The sequence below is a fragment of the Otolemur garnettii genome, unplaced genomic scaffold (assembly GCF_000181295.1).
Source record: "Otolemur garnettii isolate 467f Iridium unplaced genomic scaffold, OtoGar3 scaffold00030, whole genome shotgun sequence".
NCBI classification, from domain to species: Eukaryota; Metazoa; Chordata; class Mammalia; order Primates; family Galagidae; genus Otolemur; species Otolemur garnettii.
In genome coordinates this window covers 18,892,175-18,919,758 of record NW_003852425.1, presented here as the reverse complement: position 1 = coordinate 18,919,758, position 27,584 = coordinate 18,892,175, and the positions used below count along the sequence as shown (strand labels likewise).

Sequence of the window (27,584 nt, the reverse complement as noted above, 5' to 3'; positions counted from 1 at the left end):
AGTTAATTCTAATTCCTTTTCAGGAATAAAAGGGAATAAAATTATTTTCTAGGTGACAGCCTCATTATAGGAAAGACAGTGACTTTTGTTAAAATAATATCTTAAAATAAAATGTATCTAATGTTACATACCTTTTCAAGATATTAAAGTAGGATAATTGTGTAGATGAATTTTCCCTTGATGTGAAAAATATGATATGTGATAATTTTTATTATTGAGGGTAATTCCAATGTACAGTAGTTTTTATGGGGATTTAGGGTGTGTCAATTACCTTTTCACATTTTTAGATATGAAGTCAAAACCTCGTATTTTATACACTTTAATTATAATGGTTTACTTTCAGGAAAGGTTGCCTGCATTTTCATAAACAAGAAGAAAAAGAAACTAAGTAGAATTGAGAAAAAATGTTTTCTTTAATTTGAATTATTGGGCTAAATGCAAAATAATTCTTTGCATGTTATAGATATGGAAATACCTATGAGCATTTAAAAATGACATTAATGCCATTCTTACATTTGAGTTGCCAAGAACTATCTAAAAATCAATTTGTATTTGCTTTTGATTTTCTAATAAAAATCAAAGAGATGGGTCAGAGATGCAATGTGTTACCCTTCCTTTAAAGAAGGTTCCAGTGACTTGATAACGACAGCACATTTCAGGTGCCAGTTGCTTATATTTTTGAACAAAAACAAGGAGAAAAGTTTCCTTTTCCCTAATGACTCTTAAACTAATCAGATGTGTACATTCTTTGTTACATGTTTATCAATTTTTCAAAATGTTTTAACCTTTAAAATGCCTTTAATTTTCCCCATTATAGACATGTTTGCAGTGAGAAAAGGAGTTACCTGTTTGCAAATTAAAAGTGAATGTGATTGATTGCAAGACATAAAAATTGGATATTAATTCTTTTTTAGGAACAAGAATGTGACTATTATTCTAGATGACTTTTACCCCCATATATGGAAGACTGTGGGCTTTAAAAATTATCATTAAAATGGCATTTTAAGCCACATTATCTAGTATTTCATACTATTATCACTTCCAGCTCTTTGATAGCGAGATGTCCAGATAAAATTCCTACTATAGCATTGGGTTATACCTATTTGGGTGTAAGCTATTGCTTAGCTTACAAAGCTTAGGAAGAGACTCTGGCCCTTGCATAATTTCAAAAGAATTCATATTGTTCATCTGCTCTCAAGCGTCTTAAACACTGTCCTGACACTCCCTGGTTCTAGCTGCTGTTCCTTTGGGGGACGCTACATTGGGCCTGTCCTTTGAAATGGCATATGGATGTGTGTAATCTAGCAAAACACCTGGCACCAGGCTTTAGGAGGAAGCCAGGCCTGGAACATATTTTTCTAACAATCCTTTCTCTATCCTTTCATCCTGAGGTGGAGCCATTGAGAGTGTGATAGAGAAAAATGCACTGAGTGAGGTGCTGGGCCTTGCATAGTCCTTAGCTCCCTCTCTGAAGGCAGGTAGAGTGTCAGGGCACCTCTGGCAATGGCTGCAGGTGCTGAAGCCTGTGAAGACCTTTCACTGTGCTCCCCAACATCCAGCTTCTACTACTGCTCAGGTCCCCGGGCCTGAACTCACTAGTGGTGGCCACACAGGGCCGTGAGGCCCAGCTCATCACTGGGTGAGGGACTGTCAGGGTCCCTGTAGATCTGAGTCAGAGCAAGGCTCAGGATTTCTTTCTTTTCTTTGTAAAACCGTAGTTCTTGTCCTGCTCTCCTGGCTTCTTCCAGCTGCCTCAGGGCCATTCGTAGCTCTTGAGAGAGGATTCCCGGCATCTCCCTCTCCCTCGCGATCCAGTCCAGGGCCATGTGGCTGCGCATCTTTTCATCCAGGGAATACTGGGAATAGTAGGAGATGACTTCCTGGGCCAAGATATGACGTCCAGTGTCAGGGGAGCAGTCTGACCGCGGTGCACAACCCCCCACACACACCCACCACGGCTTCAGCAACAACCATGCCTTTCTGATGTCCAAAAATTGAAACCAAACCCACGGGATCACATCTTGTTTCTTTGGGACACAGAGTCTCACCCTGTTACCCTGGGTAGAGTGTTGTGGAGTCATAGCTTATAGCTCACAGCTAGCTCAAACTGCTAAGCTCAAGGGATCCTCCCTCCTCCATCTCCCAGAGTCCTCGGATTATAAGAATACTTCTGGAAAGGAAATAAAAGGCTAAGCTTGTCCAGCAAAGTGAATCACTCCAGATGGAGTCAAAACACACCACCCAGAAAGACTCAATAATGCTCACAAAAGAAAGCTCCACCATTGCTAGAAAATATAAGCACTCTGTGAAAACACAGTCCTGTGATAATTGGTCTGATTTCTGTCCTCCTGCCCAGTGATATCGCCTCTGACAAGATAGAAACACAGCTACACAGAGGCATTCAGGCAGAATGAAGTCTTCTTGCATGTATTGCCAGAAAGCAGGTAGCTTTTAGTCAAGGAGACCTCAGAATTAGACTTAGAAACCAGAAGAGTCAACTGTGCTGTTAGCACAGGAAAATGACGGTCCAAAGGTTTCAGAGAAACCACAGAGAGAGCTGTGGAATGTGTTGTGGAAAGATGTCTTCAGCCCCATGTTTACTGCACCACCATTCACAACAGCAAAGATGTGGAATCACCCTAAGCATCCATCATTGGGAGTGGATAAGAGAAGGTACTGCCCATAGGCAGCAGAAGACTGGCCGTTATGAAGAATGAAATCGTATCCTTTGCAGCATCATGAACAGAGCTGGAGGAGATTATGTTACATAAAGAATATGGGCACAGAAAGACAGATGTCCCATGTTCTCAGTCACATGTGGGAGTGAAGTGATCTGTCATGAAGGTGGAGAGTGGAATGATGGACAACAGGGCTGGGAAGGGTGTGGGGGATGAAGACAGATTGGTTCGTGGGTACAAACATAGCACTGGATAGAAGGGAGAAGTTCTAATGTTCCATATCAGAAGAGGGTGACTATATGTAGCAATGATGACTATACGTTTCAAAACCTAAGATGTTACCAACACACAGACATGATAACTACTGGAGGTAGTGGAGCCTATGCACGTAACAGAAGATCATGTGTACTCCATAAATATGGGCAAATGTTATGTGTCAATAAAAATGAAAGGTAAAAGTATCACAGGAATGGAAGAAAAAGTATTCAATGTACACACATCTATTATGAAATTAATTTAAACCTTTTTATATGAAAGCTATAACCTAATAACAACTTAAGGATACGAGGAGGGGGAAGGGAGGGGGGAGAAGGTGGAGGAAGAGGGATTCGAGGGTTCACTTCTATGGTTAATCTTACAAGGGTACAAGTGAATCTTTCTATGAGTAGAATATAAATGTTTTAACACAATAACTAAGAAAGTTACATGAAGGCTATGTTAACCAGTTTGAAGGAAGTGTCTTAGATTGAGTGTGAAAACACTACACTGTACCCCCAAAGTGCATCAATGTACACAGTCACCATTCAATAAAAAAAAAAAAAAATGAAAGGTAAAAAGGGAAATGTGCTATGGAATGTAGACATCATCCCTGGGGTGTCATAACAATATATTCATTGTACTTCATTGTCTCTTACTTTTGCAAACAGTTAAAAATTAGTCACTACCTGCCAATTCTTGTATGTAAAATTTGCTGATACATAGCAATTCCATATATAAGTTTGATTGTATGAAGTAGATACATTGCTTATTTTATTTTCAAGAACATATGGTATTTATTTATGACCTTAACAAATTAAAAACAATCATGGAAAAGTGTTTATAGCCAACCCAGCATATTTCAAAGGCCTTTTAGAAAATCAAAGGAAAAGAAAAAAATATCCAAAGCCATTGCTTGCTACCCATTTCTTTCCCATCTTTGACATTTTGAAAGCTAGAGTTCATAAGCAAAGAACAGCAAACAACTCTCTGGGCTTTGGTTTGTGAAGAACTCCTTACGTACGCCTTCATCTTGGTGATTAAGAAAAGCTTTGCTCCCCTACAAATTCCTGTTAGGAAATTCTCAACAATAAACTTCTGTCTTTCAAATTCTAACAGTGGGTAAAAAGAAGAATAAGTCTTGGAGGGTAGCAGGTGGAGCCATTAAATTCACAGGAGGGACTTACACTGCCCACTTTAAAGGGGGGAGGTGCAGCTCGTGAGTATCAAACAGTGAGACCCTAACCTCTGAAAAATAAAGAAGAAACTCTATTTTAGAAGAAACCAAAAACTTGGGGTGATTAAATGCCAATTCGTCAACCCATGTCAATCATTTCGTCCACTGAGGACCAAGAGTGGGGCCGAGAAATCTCCTACTACCACCACCACCACGTTCCAAAGCAGGGCATCCTCAAGCTTCTGCATCAGAAGGTGGTTGAGAGCACAGATTCTAAGCAGGCAGGGGACTGTGTAGAGTCAATTCAGCATTTTACTTAGAAACTAAGTCTTTCCTATAATATTTTAATTCTGTGTTCAGGGCTGTCTAACCAGCCCTGTGCCCAGCCAACATTCTTTTCCATGTGTACATTTGGGTTGTCTCTGACTCAACCGGAGTGTTGTATGTATTTCTTCGCATGTCTTCTGCTCTTAATAAATAAGATACCAAATTAAGACACCTAGAAGGGCCATCTGTCAGTCATGCAGTATGAACCTGGTCTTAATCAGAAAGTCTTACCTGTCGGGAACACTTTGTCTCACGAAGAGCCTTTAGACTTCCATTCCAGTGCAGTAGTTGGAAAATGGTCATCAGCTCCTACAAAACCCAGACACCTGTCAGTGGTCTCTACGAAGAAACGTACATCAGGAAGAGCTGAGCAGAGCACAACTCTGATACCCAAATAAATCAGGAAAAAAAATACACAACATTGTCAGAACATTTGGGGCTTTCAAAGACCAGTGTCCCCAGGCGTCTAGAACATCTTTCTTCGTTCCCTTGCAACTATTTGGTTTGAAAAAAATAGAAGATCCCTATGTAATCTATACTTGTAAATGCCTAGAAGAATTCCAGCAAGAGGCAGAAGGATCTGGTAATGCCAATGTCTTTGGGGAGGGAAGAGAGGTGCCGGGGACAGGGCAGGAGGAGTCTTCCCGTGACATTCTTTCACTAACATTTTGAGTTTTGAATCATACGACTATATGATATATTAAAACATTTAAATTTTAAAACTTTAAACCAAAAATAAATATATTAGGAGGTCATTGGTTTGGATTGAGTTTCCACACCAGACCTAACAACCCAAATAAGATGCAACCGCTGAGGCTGAGGCTGAGGCTGCGGTTGAGGCTGACACTCACCCTCACAGTCACACTCACGCTCACCCTGCTGCTGCAGGTCAAAGCCTGTCAGAGCCAGGGAGGGACCCAAAAGCCAAACCCCACACAGGACAGTCTCAGGCAGTGTGATAACCTTTACAACCTTTACGGAAATAACCAACCCATCTTAGTTCTCTGTTCCTGCTCTCCGCAGCCCTTTCTGCCTAGAAAGCCACCTCCCTCTGCTCAGTGCATTAGAACTGGCTCTGTTTTAGGGAATGAGGTGTTGTTGGTCTCAGAACTGCAAATAAACCCCAGCTACAACTTTAAACTAAACTTGTAATTTTGTCTTTTGACAATATAAAACGTATAATAAACAAACTACAGAAACTGCAAAACGCTCCTCAACTTATAAATTCAGTCAAGAAAAATGCTTTAAAATATGGGTAACAACATTATATTGACATTAAAGCTGCTCAGAGCTTCTGCCTCCAACATCTGGCTCAGTGCAGCCCATTACCTAGGGCAGAAGAGCTGTATAAATGCACTGAAGATTTTTATCTTCCTTACGTGGTTATAACAGGCAGTTTTCCACCAAAGTTATCTACATCTCATTTATAGACTTTTTCTTTTTGTCAGAAAGACATCTATTTTGGGTTTATAGCATACAGCATAGCTATGTACTTATTGAAAACAAACTTGATACAGTTAAGGGATTCCCGGTCTTGAAAATAGATATAAAAACTTAACATTTTACACAGATGTTCTGCTGCCTATTCAAAAAAGCTGCCTTTTGTTAACTTTTGTTAAAGATAGTTTTACTTCTGCTTTGCTCAGGAAAAGTTACCCATTATGAAAATCAGGACAGTCCTAGTCAGATTTAGGTATTTAAAATGACTGTGTACATTTTAAAGCTATTAGATTGTCGGAAGAGCAAATGGCAGTTAGTGCTCATGTCTAAAACTGCATTAGAATTCAAGGCTTTCTTGCATTTTTTTCTGAGACCCAGTTCGGCATTTTGTCTAAGTCCAGCTGCTCCGTCAGCATTCTGAGAGCCACAGAGACCTCCTGAAGGGCAGAACCATTGCTCTGTTAACTAAAATGCATCTGAGCACAGCCAGGTCTCCCCAGATGGAGAAATGGAGCCCCTGCCATCTACTCCAGCCAGGTCCTACCCAGAGAAGCTGCCCTCCTCACTGCCCATCTCCCCATCTTCTGCCCTGCCAAGATTTTTGCTGTACCTCATAACTATGCTACTTTGGAAGAGGGAAAGTGCTTTGTTGTAGAAGCCAAATCCTGTCTAATCTGGCTTTCCCTGCTGGTCTCCAAGTCTTCCCATTAGGGCAGCCCCAAGGCTGAGGACGGGCATTTGCTGTGCTCCCTACCTGCCTCCTGAACCTGCTGAATACTTTGCAGCCATAAAAATAAAAGGGAATGCTCTTTACAGACTTTTCTTTTTGTTTGTTTGTTGTTGTTGTTTTGGAGACAGGGTCTCACTTTGTCACCCTGGCTAGAGTGCCGTGGTATGATAGTTCACAGCAACCTCAAACTCCTGGGCTCAAGCTATCCTCTTCTCTTGGCCTCCTGAGTAGCTGGAACTATAGGCACCTGCCACAATGTCTGGCTAATTTTTTCTATTGTTAGTAGAGACAGGTCTCACTCTTTTTTTTTTTTTTTTTTTTTTGAGACAGAGTCTCACCTCTTTGCCCTTGGTAGAGTGCCATGGCATCATAACTCACAGCAACCTCAAACTCTCAGGCTTGAGAGATTCCCTTGCCTCAGCCTCCCAAATAGCTGGGACTACAGGTGCCCAACACAATGCCTGGCTAATTTTTAGAGACAGGGCCTCTCTCTTGCTTGAGCTGGTCTCAAACTTTTTAAGCTCAGGTGATCCACCTGCCTCAGCCTCCCAAGTGCTAGGATTATAGGTGTGAGCCACCATGCCCTGCTGGGGTCTCACTCTTGCTCAAGCTGATCTTGAACTCCTGAGCTCAGGCAATCCACTTGCCTCAGCCTCCCAGAGTGCCCAGTGGGATTTCCAGAGTGAGCTACTGTGCCGGCAGCTCTTTATGTTTTGGTATGGAATAGTCTCCATGATGGAACAGGGAGCCAATATTTGCAAATAAAACATTTCTTTTGGTTTCATGTTTTAAAAGAATCAACTTGATGTGTACATATATCCATGTCTTATAATAAAAAGAGAAAAATACCATCTCACTCCTCCATCTGATCCCTCCTCTAGCACCAAGTCAACTTTATGTGAAGTTGACATCTCAGAAACATACACTGGATTGAATGTGTGGCTTCCACTGTGGCTTCCATCTGGGCATTGTCCCTACATCCTACTGGCCCAGCTTGAGAAACAGACCATTGCTAACAGGCCCCTTAAACCATCCTCTCATAACTATGGCCTTACAAATGAGGTTTCTGGGTCCTCATTCTTATCTGCACATGAACTTCCTCCCTTTCAGACAAACTGCTGTCATTCCTACAAATCCCTTAAGACTTTAGAATCCACAGTTCTCCTGTGAACAGAACCAGAAACCTTTCTCATGTCCCTTGACAATCTTCTTGCCTCAAAAATTTCCTCAAAGAGACTTGAACTATTCTTGCCTCTGGGATGGGCTCCTCCTCACTCTTGTTCATCTGCATTTCTGTCTCATCACCAGGTAGTTCTCTGGGGAAGCTTCCCTCCTTTCCACCTTCTTCCATTATATCCCGATCTAGTGTTTGTCCACCTCTGCAGAGATGCCATTCTCGTCATCATTATATAAAGCACACTAAATATTTCCACATTTTCTCTGTCTCTCTTCTTTATATCCCCTCATAAGACCACATTCACCATCTTGAAATCTTCCTGAAACTGTCTGAGTTCTGGGCCAGCCCTGGAAAGCCTCTGCCCTGTCCTAGGAGACCCTGCATCACTGCAGACCAGCAAAGAGGGGCCTGGGCTTCTGTGAGGAATCCTAGCTCCCTGGTTGGTCGCTGCCTGGTTTCACCATCTCACTGTCTCTGTGAAGCAGGGGTGCCATCTGCTCCCGGACATTCCCGCTCCTCCCCATGTCTTGTGTGTGTGTATGTTACGAGGGCTAATCTGGCATGCAGGGAGGCCTAGCTAGACAGAAAAGCAAGACACTGACTAGGGGTGAGGCAAGTGAGGCAAGATTTAAAGGAGGGGAGAGAGTCACATATGGTTGGAAACTTTTATTTAAAATTTTGATTTTTTTATTATATGTACGATGAGTTTTTCTAATATTGCACTGTAATCTTTTTTAATTGTTTTGGGATTTATTGAGGGTACAAAGAATTATGCACTACAGTATTATTCATCTTGATTACTGAGATTTTTGGTTCCCCTTTTAATGTTGTGCTCAAGATAAAAGCCTCAGTCTCCTAACCTGGTCTGCCCCCTTCTTGTGGGTCTGTCCCAGAGACAAGCCTGGCTTTAGGAACCTGGGGTCTATGAAGCTGCACAGTGCCTGTGCCTGGCTTAATGCTCTGCTATCCTGAAATTCTCAATAATTTTTGGACAAGGGTCCCTGCATTTTTCTTTTGCACTGGGCCCTGCAAATTCTGTAGGTGGTCCTGAACAGTAAAGTGAGTTTAAAGCAAATTAAATAGGCAGTGTGCTCAGTTCCCTGAAGACTTGTGGCAGCTGGGCCCTGACCACATAGGGCTACCCATCATCCTCCCTGTTAGGAGCAAGTTCAAGGTTTCAGCTACGACGTGGGGAGAAAATGCTCACTGTGTCTATGTGGAAACTAGCTTGGCTCTGTGATTCATCAGAAATAAGAAAAACAAACACTGTAAATGAAGAACTTGAAAAACAGGTGGGCACCATCTCCTCACCCAAGAGAATGGATTTAAGAGGAAATTTGTTTATGGGATGAGGTTTTAAAGGGCAACCTGAAGAATTTAGCAAAGATGTAAATAAACAAGTCTTCCTTGGATTGCATTAGGCTTCAGATAAATATATTAACCAGCTCAGTCCAAGTCTGCCTAGAGCTTGACCTTGACAAGACCCAGTGACTGGTGCTGCCTAGCCCTCCCCACTGCAGGCTATGCGGAGGCAAAGCCCACAACAGGCTCCTGTCTCCCTCCCTGGAGGGTGAGCAGGGCCTATCAGGTTTCCTCTGAGCGCTGCTGCAGGATGGCTCTGGAAGCCCAGGGCAGTCTTCAAACACCAGTCTTATTTTTATGTGGTATGGCCAGGCCTCTGCAGCCAGACACACACATGCACTGCCCGTCAGGGTGCTGAATCTCCCGGTGTGGGCTCGGAAACAGGCCTGTGGTCAGCATGCATTATGTGCAGATACCAGCTGGTGCATTTTACTCGGGCCACCAAGGAATGTGTGTGTGTGGGGGGGTGGGCAGGCAGCTTGGGGCTGAGCTGGCAGGAGAGGGGTGTGCTGGGCTGCCTGTTCCTACAGGGAAGGATTATATTTTCCCTGCATTTCTGTCTTCCTCTTCCTCTGCCCTATCCTGTCCCCAGATTCCTTTCTGAGAATTTATGAAGCATTTACACAGTAGGACTCAAATTATGGTTTCATGTATTTAAACTCCTAACTGCACAGACCACACAGACACACAGCGGGAGCAGTCAGAATGCCCTGTGAGGAGGCTGAGTAGGGCCTTTCACAGAGGTGGAAGGAATGTTAAGAATTCTTCTTTTTTAAAATCTCACCTTCTGCATATTTGGCTGAGTACCCTAACCACATTCACAATCATTCTTGACTTTTCTGCAAATAGCTACTAAATTACATATAAGCTATTATATCCTGGGTGAGCAAGGCTTATTCCATAATAAAAAAAAATAATAATATAATAATACTCTTTTAATGGGAGCAGACATTAAAATAAGGAGACTCCTGCTCGGGACAAGCATTTTGTTAGATTGCTTTACAAATGTCACATTATTTAAGTCCCGTGAAAATTTTATGGAATGGGCATTATCATCCCACCTTATAGATGAGAAAACTGCGTCTCAGAATGGGCAAGCCCTGTTCACAGGCTCACACACAGGTCTGTGCGAGTTTTGAAAGAACATCATTTTGTTTTGTTCTCTGTTTAGTTTCAGATTGCTACTTTTCAAATGGGTCTTTTATAGATCCCTCCTTTAACTCTACAGCAGGGCTCTGGGCTACCTTGGCAGGGGAGGTCCCCAGTAGGTCAGACATCTTGTAGAGGGAACCCGCCCAGGGGCCTTCAGAAAATGCTGGGTTAACAGCTGCAACTTTCCAGGGGCATTTGCCACGTGCAGGCACCTTGCGACCCCTGCATCCTGTTGGACCCTTGAGAGGGGGTGGTGAAGAAGGTGCTATGACTTTCCCTGACTTACACGCAAAGGAACAGGGGCAGCCCTCCCCAGAACCTGGGCCAGAACCGCAGAGATGACCAGCGCCCTGTCCAGCCCAGAGCACAAGCTTGAGGGACACTTAATTGCTTCCCAGCCAAGGCAGGCTGCCTCAAAGGTCAGTGAGACCATACCCCCTAAGATGGAAATCGAATGACTCAGGTTTAGGGTGAGAAGGGAAGGAGCATTTTTTTGCTTCAGTTATACAGGAAAGTGGTAAAGAAAAATATTGATTAAAAAAACAAACAGGCAAGAGGGACATATCTACCTGCAAAATGGCTGCCAATGTGGGAAGGAGGAGCGGATGACACCAAATAAGGTATTGGGACATTGCTGGCTTTAGGGCTTAGCTGCAACATTTTTGTAAATTATTTTATGATGGTCATTTTTGTCCATGAAATTTTCTATCTCTGCTACTTGGAATATCATTATTTCTTGGAATTTAACCTAAGAAAATAGGGTTTCTGGGGATAAAGCCTCTTCATTATTATATAGCATATTGATTTCTACCAGCACTACATGAATATGGGTGTTTAAGTGCATTCAAGTTTAATTTTAAAAAGGAAAATACATTTCATATCCAACACTCCTGAAGTGTCTTCTGCCTAGCCCAATACAGACTGATAGTCAGGGATGTAAGCTCAGGGACTAGACTTCTTGACCTGAGGCCTGGCTCTGCCTTGAAGCTGCAGCACACACCCTTTGGTGATGGCATGTACCCACCCCGCATGTGGGTTGTGGTTGTTGTGAGGGCTGAGTTATGATGGCTTTGTTAGCTATAACTGCTGGTCTAGACAGAGGGAGCACCCAGTGAATGTTGGCTGGGCACTAACTCCGGCTGGCCCAGCAGTTATGTGTTATGAATATTGTTATTAATGTAATTATTACTTTGTGAATAACAGGTCATTGAGTTCCTCAGATCTATTAGTAGCTGTCACCAGAGGATGAAAAAGGGGAATACATTTTTTGATTTTGTTGGTGATAAAAGATGGCAGATTTTGTTTAATAGAAATATGGGTGTTTCTATTAAGTATGACCCAAGGAAAATGGTGGTTAATATATACTTTACCTGTAAGTTCTGCAAAGTAAGCACCAGATGGACACAGTGTACACTTCAAACTGTTTGAATTGGTTTAAGGAGGAACCTGGTGCTGGAAATCTGGTAAAATGCTATAGAGTCAGAAGACTGAGGTATTCCAAACTGTTTCTTAGACTTTGTGTTCCAAACTGTTTCTTAGACTTTTACTTTCCTCTATAAAAGCAAATATTGTCCCTCAATACTCATTTGGGCCCAGTGAGGTGAGACTACCATGCTGGATCCTAGGAGGGGAAAATTAAGATGACAACACTTGGGTCCAAAAGAAAGAACAGGCAGGTACTGGGACAGGTGTGGCAGTGGGAAGAGCTGCCTTTCTTCCAGGGTTTGGGCTTGGACGGGAGCATGCGGCAGGAGGCAGTACCTGGAACTCCAACATGGTCTTCCCCAGGCTGGACTCCAGCATGTAGCGGTAGGCACCCACGCTGGTGCTAGGATCAGCTGCATCGCCCAGTGAGCCCTGGGGAAGAAACAGAGGGGAAACCATCTTGATGCCCATCCTCTAAGTGTCACAGATTGGTCCCCAGGCCACACAGTGAGCCCCCTTAATCTAAGTATCACAGATTGGTCACCTGGCCACATAGCAAGCCTTCTGTGCTTGGCCCAACCCTTATGGTTGTACAATCTATAACCAAGTTTCCAGCTCATTATGGTTAAAAACCTTAATCTCATCATGACTCAGAGTAGAGGGTAGTGTTGTCAGTTTGAATGTAGTTTTTGGTTATAATGCTGATTATTTACTTGCTGATAGGATAATTTTCCAAAAGCAGAAATTTCTGTGTTATACACACAGCTTTGTTGGCAGTGGCAACGTTCGTGTGACTGCCTTCATGGGTTATTAGAATCTTGAAACACTGGCTTTGCTCAACTGCAGAGATGAACCAGCACGATGATGTGCTGGGCCAGAAAGGACCCTTCTGCTGTAGAGCTGCCTGGGCTTCACTGCTGTCAGTCCTACCAGGAGCCATCATAACCTGCCAGTGCTTGATCTGGGACGTGGGTCTTGGTTCATCTATTTTCATCCCCTGGCCTCTTGATCTTTGGGAAACAAGGTGGGTGAGTGATGGCATAAATGGAAATCCTTCCAGCCTGGTTAGGAAGTGCTGTCAGCATAGCCCTGGACAGCACTTGGGGCTGTCCTTCTATCCCACATGAATGTGGGTTCCTAGGGGTGTGCAGCCATGACTTGACAGAGTGAACAAACAAGCTGCCCCCCAAGACAGGAGCAAATTTGTAGTTTTTGAATGAATAACATTAACACTGCTACAGAGATTTTTATGTTGGCTTTTTAAATTTTCCAGGGGAAATCCATCCAGGAACATGCGAACCATATATATTCGCTTCCTTAGAAGTTTCCATGAAAAAAATGATACATTTACTCTGAGGGCCCCTCCCTGCTCCTGGGCAAATTCTATACTTATATAAATCAGGCATTTTCCTAACTTCTCTTCCTCAAAGGCACTTGAAATTTATGTGGCAGGAAAACACAGGCTTTTCTTTTATCCTGGGACCAGACCTGGAACAGAACTCCCTACCTCCCTGCTGCTTAGGCACCTTTCTTCCCCTGCCCCTTCCCTATGTCTCTTCTAAGTGATAAGAGCATTTTTGAGGGGAGAAAGGTCACTGCCAGTCTGGTAATATTTCTTCCATTATTGGCAGCATCTCTAGAATGACAGAACCTTTCTAGTCAGATCAAGGGAAGTGAAGTAGGAAAGGTTCTGATGGGGCTGATCCATGCTGACATTCACCAGAGGTGGCAAGTCCTTCTGATGATACAAAGGCCTGTCCTTGGCATACAGGGCACCTGCCACATGTGAGGATCCAAGGCTTGTGGTTTGGAGGTGATGGGGATTAGGAGCACTAAACCTTTCTTTGATCAAATAATTCAATCCTGGATTGTTGGGGAAATGTCCTATCTAAATTTCTAAGGCAGATGCTCTTAATGCACTTTGCGTTTACTTGTGTCCACTACAGAAAATTTCAAAACTGTCTAGAAAAAGTAATTGATACCAACAGTTATAATTCTACTGGCTAACACACATTAGGTATGTGGTCTTTCCAATATCTAAACAGTGAGCATTTCCTTAAAAATATAGATGACTGGGGTCTACTCTGGGTAAAGAATCAGTGCTTCCAATAAGTGCTTCAGATGATTTTCATAGCCAGTCTAGTTTGGAAGCTTGGGGCTATTTATCACTGAATGAAGGTAGCATTCAGCCACCTGCATTCTCCAGCCCTGGGAAAGTGAGCCAGAACTCCTCTAAAAGCAAACATTCAGTTAAGTAAATTGAGGTGAATTGAATGATCTACCTTGATTCAAGGCTGGATTAGTTGTGACCCAGGGTGTGTAAAGAGTCTTATTGAGATGTGGACTGTGGTGTCAGCTCCAGCGTAAGTACTGTTTCTCCTATCAGTGATTTAATGGGTGAAAGTTGAGCCTGGGCAATTCTTTTTTTTTTTTTTTTATTGTAGGGGATTCTAGAAGGTACAAAGAACCAGTTACAATGATTCCGTTTGTTAGGTAAAGTCCCTCTTATAATTGTGTCCCGCCCCCAAAAGGTGTGTCACACACTGTGACCCCCGACCATCCTCCTTCCTTCCCTCTCTCTGTTTTCCCCTTCCTCTACCCCCACCGTGTACTAGGTCATTAATTGTCCTCATATCAGAATTGAGTACACAGGATTTTTGCTTCTCCATTCTAACTCCCATTTGATTCTGCAATCCCTTTACTGGGCATCTACCCAGGGGGGAAAAAAAATCCTTTTACCTTAAGGACACTTGCACTAGACTGTTTATTGCAGCTTAGTTTACAGTCGCTAAAATGTGGAGACAGCCTAAATGCCTTTAGGCCTGACCCAGGAATAGATTAACAAGCTGTGGTATATGCATACATGGAATAATATTCAGCCATTAAAAAGATGGAGAATTTAGATATTTTGTATTAACCTGGATGAAAGAGGAATATATAATTCTTAGTAAAGCATCACGAGCCTGGGCAATTCTTAAAATGCGAGTTTAGTCAGTTAGCATTTCCCCAGCCTCACAAGCCTCAGCCCACCCCTCCCTGGAGGGACTCACGCTGCTGGAGGTCACGGCCTCCTGAACACTTTCCATGATGAATTCCTGCGTGATCCTTCGTGAGGGTAGCTCATTGAAGAGGGAGTTGATTAGGGCCACTTTCGCTGCATCCCTTCGGGCCTCAGCTCTACTCAAGCAGCACTTGAGAGGAAAGGAGAAAAGAGATCATCAGGGACACATCTTGCATTTCACCCCTGCACCAGAGGGGCCCTGACAGGCCTGGGCGAGCTTGCCTGCTCCCTGCTCCTGTGCCCACTGCAATGTCCCTGAGGCTACGTGGATTTCCTCTCTGGTCTAGTGCCCTGCCCATGTCTTGGTGGGTTCTCAATTGCTATGCATCTTATTTCAGGCCTTGAATATCTGCTGGGTGTCAGAGGCTTCACATACAGTAAGGGCAAAAGTAATAACAGCTGCCATTGTGTGCTGGGCCTTCCTCAAATCCCTATTTCAGAGGAAAAACTATAAAAAGGAAAACAAAGAAATGAAGACCCCTATGACAGTGCTTCAGAGCACACATGCTGTCCGGTCTCAGCTCCAGCTCTGAGGTTTACTGGTTGTGAGATCTTGGACAGGTTAGTTAGTTTTGCTCAGCCTCAATTTCTGCCTCTATAAGATAGGAATAACAGCAGGTCAGGCTCAATAAGTTGATACAGATATAGCCCTAAGAAAGCCCAGCCAGCATCAGTCCCTGACGACAGCCAGGCAGTTATCATCTCCAAGTCAGTAGAAAGTAGCAGCTGCCTGGCCTGTTGTTCCTGCTTTTCCAGCATTTACCTCCTCCTTCCTTCTAGAGACACTCCTACTGTTTTCTTGGGGACTAGTGCTCTCCCTCACTCTCAGTCTGCAGTCTGGGCACAACATGCTACATCCACCTGCCCAATTCAGGGCCCACAGTCCACTAGGCCCCCAGTCTCCTCCCCATGGTCCACATAGCCCCCAGCCTCCCTCCTCATAGTCCACACAGCCCTCAGCCTGCATACCCACGGTCCACACAGCCCCCAGCCTGCTTCCCCACAGTCGACACACACCCCAGCTTCCCTCCCTATGGTCCACATGGCCCCCAGCCTCCCTCCCCATGGTCCACATGGCCCCCAGCCCACCTCCCCACAGTCCACACAACCTCACCCTCATGGTTTACCTGGCCCCCAGCATTTTTCCTCACGGGCCACATGCCTCCAGCCCCGCTCTCCAAGGTCCACACATGCCCTAGCTCACCTCCCCATGGTCCACATGGCTCCCTTCCCCCATACCCACGGTTTACATGGCCTCCAGCCCCACTCTCCATGGTCCACACCAACCCCAGCCAGCCTTTCCATGGTCTACACAGACCTAGGTGTTCAGGGCATCCTGATTCTTCTCTGTGCTACCTCTTTTTGAAACAGCAACACACCTGCTCTCCGAGGTCCAGCTGGGTGTGGACCCAGGCGTCCCATGAGGGTTGACACTCTGTGGGAACTGAACTGGAGTTCTCAGGAGAACTGGGGTGCAATGATCTCTCTCCTGCAGCCTCCTGTGGGCCTGGGGCTAAGTGTCCCAGGTCCTGGACACCTTGGGATAAAAACATCCCAGAAGGAGAAGCCCGGGCCAGGTCTGGGCAGTGGCTGGCCCAATGGGCTCTGCTGCTTGGGGGCTGAGAGCTCAGATGCCTGTACTTCAGCACCGATTTTGTCACTGGATATACCATGAGGCTGTGCTCCTCCTGCCTAAAATATGTGACTGTCAGAGCCAGGCAGGCTTGGTGACAGACAAGGCTTCACCCTATAGCTCACAGCCATGGGCCGATCCTCCAGTGTGCTCTGGGCCCTGGCCTGTCAGGAGCACACTCAGCATAGACCCCTCCTCCCTGCCTTCACAGCCAGCTAGAGTGCCCTTCAGACAAGCCCAGGTCCCCTGTGACTCCCCACACCATCCAGCACAGCGGTAGTCATGCACTGACGTGTCTTCAACTACGGGTTGTTGTTCCACCACCACCACCCCCCAACCTGCCACTAGCCTCCAAGCCCAGGAGGGGCCCCTTGTACCCAGTGCCTCAGCCAGGGGCTTGTTTTTATTTTTTTCAATATGCCCTGTTCCTAACTTTCAGAAGGATAACTGGCCTTTATATTCAGATACTCTGAGATGACCATTTTGCCTAAGTATAGTACATATTTATCATTGTTTGGAAAAGCAGTTCCCCATTAAAAAGCAAACTTGGTCTTTGCAAGTATTACCTGACCTCTATAGGAGCAGCTCATTTTAATAAGGATTTGGCTTTATGAAATCTAAAATATTGCTTGTGGGGTATAGAACTTACAGAATTAGATTCAGATTCCGCACTCTATAGAAAAAACTTCTATCTAAATAATAGGAATTTAAACCATCTTTCGTAGAAAGAAACTAGTAAACACTACTTGGATAAAAGAAACTATCTATTTTAACTAAGACCAGCTAAGTACTAGATCAAAAGCACCACATACATTTACAGCTAAACGGTGCTGCCTGAAGATCAAAGAGCGGTTGCCTGGCTAGTGGGTGGAGCCTCCCCTAGCAGGAAGGAGGGCTATGCAGAGGCAGTAGCAGACACAGCTAGTACTGAGTGTCAACAGACACATGTCTTTACTTATTTCATTGTTTCAATGTGCAGAATCTTTGCTTAAAATGGGGAGGAAAGTGTGCCAATTAATAAGCACATAAAATAAAATAAATTCTGAGCATCAAATGGCTTTTCTTGGTATTGTTCTTTACATTTCTGAAAGACAAATACTTCAAAATATCTCATGTTCACCAGCCACTTTCTTCTAAACTCTGAAACTACAAAACCAAACCAATAAGGACTGCCTGTGTTTCTTTAGGGATTATTTTACTTTAACAGGACGTCTCAGCCCATAGGAGCTGGTACTTGGAGAAAAATTGAGCCAAGCAGCCTGAGTGGCACATCTAGGTCAGAGCCGACACTGCTGCCTGGGCCCTGGTGGAGCCAGCATCAAACAACAGGGACACTGAGGACATAAAACTTGGTAAGGGACAGAATATTTTACCATTGAGTCCAGACCCGTCGTCAAAGACATCAGTTAGGGAGCAAGTGAAGTCTGACGTTATTTCAAAGCAACTTCTGGCTAACATTGGCCTTCCCAGGGCATATGATTTATTCCTACTGCTCTTTCAGCCAGACCCCAATCATAAATACAGATTTGTAAACTATGTCTTTTCTTCTCACTACTCTTACTTGTTAATGTGGAGAGACAACTTCTGTTCTTTGTACTCTGAAAGTACAGAGCTGGAATCAAAGTCACTGTGAACTTCTCAGGCCCATGGAGCCATGTGCTCTTCCAGTGGGCAACAGACCCATGCAGGCTCATCTGGACAATCACATACCTTTCATCTGCTGCTTATAAACCACTAAAAGCAACTCAAAACTTCCTGGCTCTAATCTGAAATTAAAGCAAAAAAACAAAAAAGTGCTGACTGTAGAATTGCTCAGCGATGCTCCTTAAAGACAGGGTTGCAGCCCATAAGAAGCCCTGGTGACCTGCCTCTTGCACTCACACCCTCCTGTCCTCCCCTCATGGCAGGAAGGTTGGAGAGGTGAACCTTCAGGGTGAACCCACAGGGTGGGCAGAAATGATGTCTTGTCATTTCCTATATGAGATTATGTGAGGCACTGTGGCTGCCCACATGGTCTGACTGGCCATCTCCCCTAGATCTCTTGCCCTGGTACAAGTCAGCTGCCATGTCGTGAGTCCTGTGGAAACACACATGGGCAGGGGCTAATGGCCTCTCCCAATAGCTGTCTGCACTAGGGTGGAAGCTGCAGGACCTGGTCCAGCCTTCTGATGACTGAAACTCCTGCTTCAGAGAAACCTCCTTCTGGGACGCTCTGAGCCCAAACCACCCACCTGAGCTGCTCTCAGAATCCTGATCCTCAGACCCCATTGGAGACAGTGAACATCTGTGGGCTTTGAGACGATTTGTGATACAGCAGCAGGGCCAGCTGGTGCAGACGCTGTGTTTCCTGCAAGTCGCCAGAGCACCTTTGAGAGGGAACTCGGGGGTGATTCTCATTGCTGACACTATCTGCTTGTGTTGTGCTAAGTGTTTTATGTTTATTATTACATTTTTTAATTACGACAGTCCTATGAAGTTGGTTTAGTTATCCTTATTTTGCAGGTAGGGAAACAGGCTTAAAGAGGTTATCCCAAGATCATGCAACTTAAACAGTAAACAAAATAAGATTGATAGGTCTGTCTGATTTCAGAATACAAATTTTCAACCACTTTGCTATTTTACTCTTCATAGAGATGGTCACCCTCTTTGGAACAGAGAGGATATATGATCTGGCTAAGGTCATGTAGCTTTCCCTAAATCATCATTGTATTTTACTCAGGCTTTCAACTTGATATTTCTAGAGGTCATTTGGATTCCAAGAACATCTCCTCCCCTCCCTGCATACAAACCTAACTTCATTTAGAAGACAATGAGGGGCTCAGTGCCTGTAGCTTAGTGGTTACAGTGCCAGCCACATACACCAGGGCTGATGGGTTTGAACCCAGCCAGGGCTTGCTAACCAACAATGATGACAATAACAACAATAAGACTAACACCAAAAAAAAAAAAAAAAAAACCAACTGGGTGTTGTGGTGGGCACCTGTAGTCCCAGCTACTTGGGAGGCTAAGGCAAGAGAATCACTTAAGCCCAAGAGCTTGAGGTTGCTGTGAGCTGTGACACCACGGGCACTCTACCGAGGGGCAATATAGTGAGACTCTGTCTCAAAAAAAAAAAAAAAATAGAAGACAAGGAGAATGTTGTACACTGTGGAAATAACCTGTGCTCATGGGAGAGGGAATGTTCTGGTCATTAACCAAATATCCTCTTTCCTCCTAGTGTTCTCCTTTCTCTTGTCTTTCCTAGACTACAGGAGAAGGGAAACGTGACAAGAATGGCAGCTGTGAACAGATCGGAAGTCAGATGTTTTGAGTGCCCTCTTGATTAAACATGGGCACAAGAGGTTTTGGAATTCTACCACATAAGACTGCTCAATCACTTTAAGAAAATATGGTAACTCTTCAAGAGTAAAAATTGTTTTAAATAAACTTCCTCAGCTCTACGGAAAAAGAAATTTCCTCCAAGATCAGCTTATTCTGGCACTGTATTTTCTTTTGGAGTTTAGATGACCAGGAGGGCACCAGGAGTCCACAGGGATGTGTTGTGAAGATGACTGCCAAACCTCAGCCAGGAGTCAGAACCCATAGTCCCCAGTTGTGCCAGGGACGATCACCCCAGAACTTGTTAAACATGTGTCCTCTTGGGCTCCAACTTGACCTGCTGACTCAGAATTTTTTAGTGATACAGAACTAGGTTTGGGGGGCCCTGCAGCTTATACAATTCAGGGGACCGTGTTAAGAAAAGCAATTTGAGGCAGGTGTGGTGGCTCACGCCTGTAATCCCAGCACTCTGGGAGGCCGAGGCAGGTAGATCACTTGAGCTTGAAGTTTGAGACCAGCTTGGGCAAGAGCAAGACCCCAGCTCTACTAAAAACAGAAAAACTAGCTGGGCATTGTGAGCACCAACAAGAGGATCGCCTGAGCCCAAGAGTTTGAGGTTGCTGTAAGCTATGATGATGCCACAGCACTCTACCCAGGGCGTCAGAGTGAGACTCTTATCTCAAAAAAAAAAAAAAAAAAAAAAAAAAAAAAAAAAAAAAAAAGAAAAAGAAAAGCAACATGAAATCATAGATAACAAGTAGTTGGCACTGTGACTTGCAAGGGACCAAGCAGAATCTGCACTGGCTTCACAGTAGGTTCACTTCTGCCAGTATCACAAGTGCTGATTTCTCATAAAGAAATTGTTTCTACATAGGATTCAAGGAAAGCAGTATTCAAGTTTTAAAAATGATCCCTTATGGTAGTTTTAAAAGTAAGCCTTTTGGGAGTACAGAAGCACTGCTGATTAGCAGGGGTCTCGATTTTACTTTCCTGCTCATCAGTTTTTAGTTCTTCCATGATAATTTTATAAGGTGTCACCCTATGCAGTGTCAAGACTTAACCAAAATTAATTATGGGCCAGTAGGTTGTCCTGAAATAAAACAGTGGCCAGTCAATTATTTAGGAAAAATAGAAGTTCTTCAATAAATTGAAATAAAATTTTAATAGTCGTGAGTGTACATAGAAAGTAGTTTTAAGATAATTTCACAATTTAGACTCTAAACAGTAGCTTTCTTGGTAGGCCTTGTTTGATTAATAAATTGTTTCACAGTTTGTATTAGAAAACAGGCAGGGCATATGTGTTGAGTGGCTGTTTCTGCATCCAAGGTCTACTAAACGTATATTCCAATTGGAGTGGTTGCTTTAGAAAAGCAGGTGTAAAGGCATTAACATAAAGTTCTTTCCATCTTAAACAGACTTTCTACAATTATTCATGCATATATGTTAAATAAATCAAGGAAAAAATAACCCTGCACATCTAAAATGTACAAAATTGAGTCAGGCATGTTTTTGCTTAGTGCCCAACCAGTGGTCACCAAGAGTTGAAACATGGTCTTGCAAGGAGCAAAGTTCTTGAATAAAAATAATATTGAATAGCAAATGTAGAATAGCAAATCTGAATGAGCAGACTCAAAGCTGAAGGCCATTTTCCCTGGGGTCGAGGGCAGGTCAGTGTTATTTAGGTGGCATTCACTCAATAGCACATTGTACCCAAGGCGTTCTTTCAAGCTGAGACTCTGCAGGTGGCAAAACCAAATAAACTCTGTGAGAGGTGAGAATTCTTGCCCAAACCCCTCAGGCTGTTAAGTCTGTCACTCAGGTGGTTGGGAATGCTTTGGGTTAGTGACTTGGAGCTGAGTTTCAGCAAGTGATTTGCAGGGCTGTGCAGTGCCTGCCAGCTCTGATCAGTGTCACCCACACCTGGGCTTCATCCTGACAGCGAGCCTTGGGCACAAAGAAGGCCACAGACCAGGCTGCCCTTCCCACAGTCTCAGACCTCAACTGCCCTGGCTGGTGCATGGATATTTGCACGCATTCCGTTTTATCTAATTGTGGATATATTAGCATTTTCTCCCCTTCCAGATGGTGATGTGAAAAAGGGCAACCATTGTAACTCAGCTGCCTGAGTTAATAACGTGGCCTCTGTAGGTCAGGCTGGCTGCAAATACTTTGGGAACAATTTAGAGCTCTCTGTGCTAGGAATGGGGGTCTGAGCTAGATATGGGGGCAGGTACTGGTCTGGGAGTCCAATTTTCAGAGAAAATTCACCAGTTTCTGTCAACTGAAAAAATGTTTCATGCACATGGTGGGTCAGAATGTTATTTTTATAATGTAAACCACCTGGCCTCCTCACTTATCTTGGCAAATGCTATTCCACACTCACACCTAAACCTGATCCCCGGTAACTATTACAAACCTGTGCTGTGTTTTGCTCCTTGAGGTTTTTTCCTTTTTCTTTTTTTCTTTTCTTCTTTTTCTTTTTTCAAGTTAAGGTGAAGACAAGATGAACTGATCAGAGCTCGAGATTTTGGTTCATTTTTATAGTTGCTTTGATGTAAAAGGAGACTTGGCTCTGATTGCACTGGAGGGATGGGAGGGAGTTCTGGAGAAACGGGATGGGGCTTTCTTCCCCACTCAGCAAGTTGGTGATACTGAAAGTGTCCTTCTGAAGTTTGTGAACTGGGGGCTGAGAGCCCCCTGGGAGATGGTTTAAAGTGTTCACTTCCCACAAAGCCTTCCTAGGCCTTCCTTTCCCTACATTTCACTGCTCTCCTTGGAGGCCGAGTCTCCATTCACTTTGCTTAATAAGGGAAGAGACAGATTAAAGTTAGGGTAGGAAGCTGGGGAGAAACTGGGGGTTGGGGGGAAATCTCTGAGCAAGTCGCACATGCAACTTTCAAATGGAACAGGATGTAACTGACCTTACCGTCTCTGGGTCTCATTAGTTACAAAACAGGGTGCTCTCCTGTGGAGCCTTCCCCCAGAACACACCTGCTTTAGGAGCTAAGCCACATGTCACAGCATGGGGCACCTGAGCCCAAAGAGTACAGCTCCAGGGAAAAAGAGCACAGCTTTTTAGGTGGAGACACTCAGCACCAAGCACCTTTGTGTTGGGCAATAGTCTCAATGTTATAGTGGGGACTAAATCTCAGTTTGGGGCATGGAATATCAAGGCTGGGCCCTGTTTAAAACTGAGCAAAAAGACCATTACAGTTCCATTTAGTCAAGTGTATGAATTAATCAAATTTTCTCTTAGTCATTCTCTCCTGGGAAAAACTTAATTTTATAAGTTTAGTTTTTTTGTGATTTAAATGTTCCCTGGGCTTTAAAAAGAATCATTCGGTGTATGAAAGTATAAAACATGTGCTTTTATGTCTGATAATTTGGGTGTCTGATAATAATATGTGTTTAGTGCCTTAAATAACTAAAAAAGAAAAAATTAAACATTCCTACTCTACTTTTACGCAGTATACTCCTTGGAAAAATAGCTTTTCTAGGTATGTTCACAGGCAATAGCTTTGTTTTGAAAACCAGAGTGGCATAAAAATCAAAGACCATTAAATGAGCTCATTGCCTTTTAGAGACAGAGCTTCAGAAGGAGCAAACCCCCTACCTCCACTACTCCCTGCAGCCCCGTCAGACAACACTCGGCACTGATCACAAGTGAAGAAAAGTCAGTGAACACTTTTCCTGTGGAAATACTTAGTGTCTCAGCTTCACAGGGTGCCTGGCATTACCCAGCTAGTATGAACACCAGGCCTGCCACTTAACCTAAGGTGACCAGATTTTAACACTGGTAAAGGGGGACACCCCGGGGGGGGGGGACAGGGCCTGGGCGGAGGGGCATGACAACAATGCAAACTTTGATAAGCAGTTCTCAATAATCAGTTCTCAACAATTATTTGTTATTATTAAAGTTTAACATTATAAAATTAACAAAAATAATATAAAATGCATATCCTGGCGAAATAGCCACATGGCAGCTGAAAACTGTATATTCCCTTCCTGTTCTCCTGTGTTCCCTAGCTTGTCGTGCATTCTTTCCAAAAATTGGGGCTTTTTTAAAATGCCGCAGGACACAGGACAAATTGTTAAAAATCAGGACTGGCCTGCCAAAAGTGGGACATCTGGTCACCTTACTCTAGCGAGTGGGGGGCTACTTGTTTGTTCCAGACAGTTTGGCTCCTTCTGAGCTAATTGTCCTTGCCTAGAAGCAAGGGAGGGAGCCAGTCTCCTTCTGATACCTTGCCCAGGAGGGGAATAGGGAGTTTACATTAGCCTTCATTTCCAAATGAAGTTACATTAACCTTTTCATTCCCAAATAGAGTTACATTAACCTCTTCATTCCCAAATGGAGTTACATTAACCTTTTCAGCAGCCAAAAAACCGTATATATTCCCTTCCCATTCTCCTGCTGTTCCGTAGCTTGTTATACATTCTTTCCAAAATTGGGACTTTTTAAAAATGCCGCAGGATGCAGGACAAATTGTTAAAAATCGGGACTGTCCCGCCAAAAGCAGGAAGTCTGGTCACCTTAACTTAACCCCTGTATCTGTTTTTGTGTGGAACCATTTTAACAATGACAACAAAATACAGTGTGTGAAACATATGACACCTCTATGAATGTGTCTCACACTTTAAACAGATCTTGTTATCACGTGAATGGTTTCACCAGGAGGAACATTCATTACTCACACACATAAGTAACCGTGCTTACTACACTCAGTACATGTTCTGCTTCTTACTCAAATAAGAATGTAATTCACTAATCCAAATCACTCTAGCAGACTGTCTGTGGAGGACCATGTCACTGGATTGAAAATAAAACTTGAATCACAGAACTTTTAAGTCAAAATTTAAAATAAGATAGAATATTCAAGTTTCCCCTTTGGCTGCTGAGACAGAGTGGCCTTCTGATGTCACTGCAAGCAGAGACAGGCATTGATCTGATCGCCTGTACATGACTCTTTTTTTAAAAAATGTAAATTACTATAAGTTTTCTTAGTCATATGTGGCTAAAGAAGGATTATCTGCCTAGACAAAAATGGCATAAATAAAATATATCCAAAATGCACAAGTTTCCCCTCAATGCCTATAATATTAGAAGGTAATTTCTTTTATAGAGGACCAACTCGGTACCATTGTGCTTCAATATAACTTTCTGAAAAAACTATTCTGTATCAATAGATTATTTCGCTTACTGTTTAAATAACAATAGTTATTTTCATTTTCATTTATCTTCTCCTGTGCTACAGTAGCTGATGAAGTGGCAATCTGAATGCACATTGGTCATGGCTTGCTCTTTCTCCTTCTCTCTGTGTTTTTGTGGGCTATGGTGTAAAGACTCACTGAAAATTCTTTAATTAGTCTTCATGGACATAAGCCTCCCACTTGCCTCTGTAGGAAGTCTCCCTGCATGAAGCCAGTAGTTTGTGTCAATCAGAGCCTTTGACTAGACTTCTTTCCTCAGATTAATCAGAAAACTGAGGCTCAGTCTGAATACACTTTCCTAAAGAATCATGGGCCAATCTCTCAGCCTCATGAAACTACCTGAAACCAGAGGGATTGGCCTGCAGACCTGGCCACTACTTCAGGTATTTCCAATCACTTGGCCCTGCTAGAGGTGACATCCATGGATCAGAGGTGGTTACTGCAGGCATAATGGCTTCTCCATGTGGTCCTAGCATTAATGATCCATTGTGAAGTTATTTACAATGTACAGGGGTGACATTTAATTATGTGGAAGACATTGCTGGAGAGAGTGTGTAGGTTCTTACAGGCCAACTGTTAACAAAACACGATGAAATGCTGTGTGGTGAAAACCCATTTAAGATGGCTTCTGAGCTGACCAAGAAAAGTGTAAGGACATTGCATTAGGAAAAATTTCTTCCTTTCTTCCCCCAGTTTTCCTTTCCTGAATCATATTTTAGAGGACCAAATAGGGTAAGAGGTCAGATTTTGCATCAACCACCCAAACACATTTTCAAAACATATTTGATTCAGGAAATTCTGGATCTTTTTAAGCAGGTATGTTAACAATCCTCTTGAGAACCTTAAAATATGATGATTTAAACATAAGGAAACAGGACCCTGAAATGATCAGAGAAATCACCAAGGAGCCTCTCTGCTTAAGAGTTCAGGTTTCCATTTTTTTTTTCTAGTTTCTTTTTATGACCACAAGGAGGATGTTGAATCTACTGCCAGCACTAAGGGAAGTGCTATCATTTTGGGTGAAAATTTCTGAGATGACAGAAAAATTCATAGTTCTCAAGATAGCAAAACAAAAACAAGATAACCAGAATGCAGAGGACGCTAAGAGACAGAAAGCCTCTGAGCAAGATGAATTGCAGCTTGGGGGTGGACCCTTGGGCAACTCATTCACAAGTGTTAGTTGAGGAGAGTAAGTCCAAGCCCATGGCAATCCTTAAGCATGCAGTCATTGTCTAATACTCCCCTCACCTGTCATGTATAGTCTCAATAAAAGGCTACTGCAGAGGTTGCTTGGGGCTCCCCTGCGCTTAAGGTTAGACCGCCTCTTGCAAGCTTGTACTTCAATCCATGTCATACATGTTTCCTTTGTGCAGTGACTGCAACCAAGGCCATAGGGGTCGTCACATCTGGCATAGTTGGCAGGATACAGCAGCATACCAGGGACATGGACCGAAGGGGATAAATGACACTCAAAAGTAAGTGAAGCCTTCGGTAGATGGCAGGAGGAAGTCCAAAGGGAAACTCTGCTCAGAGTAAGCGATACCTCTGGCCTATCTAGAATTAAAGGAACCTCGCTTGGAATAATGAAGCCTTTGGTAAATAATAAGCAAAGATACTTAGAGAAAATAATGGGTAACTTCCTTTTGGGGAGTCACAAGAACTAGAAACTGAAGAAGCGGGTGATATTCAAGCAGAATTTGAAAGTGAGGAGAATAGTGAGATTCAGTGGAAACCTGAACCTGAGGAGAACTGGGAACCAGGAGTGTATGAGAGTTTTTCTGGCCCTTCCTCAAGGGAGGAAGTATGTGATACAGATATGAATAAGCAAGAAAATACCTCTATGACCATTATGGCCACTCATATCAAACAGCTGGAAAGACAGGTAAATAGTCTCACAGTCAGAAATGCCAACCTAGAGCACCCAACATTGCCCTCAGCACTTCCCTACGTAAATGAACCACCTGTGACTTCTGTTATGAAGGCTGTATTAGAAGGGCACAAGACCAGTGACTTTAATTGGGAGGACACTTTGGGGCTTTTTCCGGTCACAGTTACTGATAGTCCTCCTGATCCACAGTACAGTCAAGGGGGCCAACGCTTTGATCACCGTATGATAACCTTTATGGTTCTGAAAGATTTGAAGAAAGCTGGAATGCAGTATGGCATGCAGTCCCCATTTTCTAGAGGTCTGTTATAGGGGCTTGCAAAAGAGCAGTGACTTATCCCTTATGACTGGGACGTGATAGCCAGAACTGTTCTTTAGTCTGGACAGTATTTATAGTTTAAAACCTGGTGGAAGGAGGTTGACCTGATGGGTTGCCAAACCAGAAGAGAGAAGTCCCTATAAGATCACTGGGTTTGGTTAGTGGCTGGAGATTCCAAATCAACTTCAGTATGATGATATAGTTGTAGTCCAGACCAGGCTGTGCTATCTTCGAGCCTGGGAAAAGGTTTCAGCTCCTGGAGATATTTCTAAATTTTTCATTAAGATGATGTAATCGGGAAATGAACCTTATACTGACTTTCTAGCCCAATTAAAAACTGCCATTGGCCATTGCCCAGCTGGAACTCAGAGACATGCTTTTCCAAACTTTAGCATTTGAGAATGCTAACTCTGAGTGTCAAAAGGCCTTGTGAC

General features: G+C 43.5%; 1 protein-coding gene across 1 annotated transcript in view; it reads right to left on the bottom strand.

Moving 5' to 3' along the window:
- Positions 1–1,511: 1,511 nt before the first annotated feature.
- The window catches only part of LIX1 (limb and CNS expressed 1), a 56,778-nt gene continuing 30,705 nt past the window's right edge, over positions 1,512–27,584 (bottom strand). The window contains exons 3-6 of the mRNA XM_003788937.2: positions 14,774–14,914; positions 12,060–12,155; positions 4,669–4,746; positions 1,512–1,880 (exon numbers count right to left, since the gene is read on the bottom strand). Coding sequence (XP_003788985.1) covers positions 1,596–1,880; positions 4,669–4,746; positions 12,060–12,155; positions 14,774–14,914 — 600 coding nt within the window. The 3' untranslated portion in view covers positions 1,512–1,595. The remainder of the gene's footprint in view (positions 1,881–4,668; positions 4,747–12,059; positions 12,156–14,773; positions 14,915–27,584) is intronic.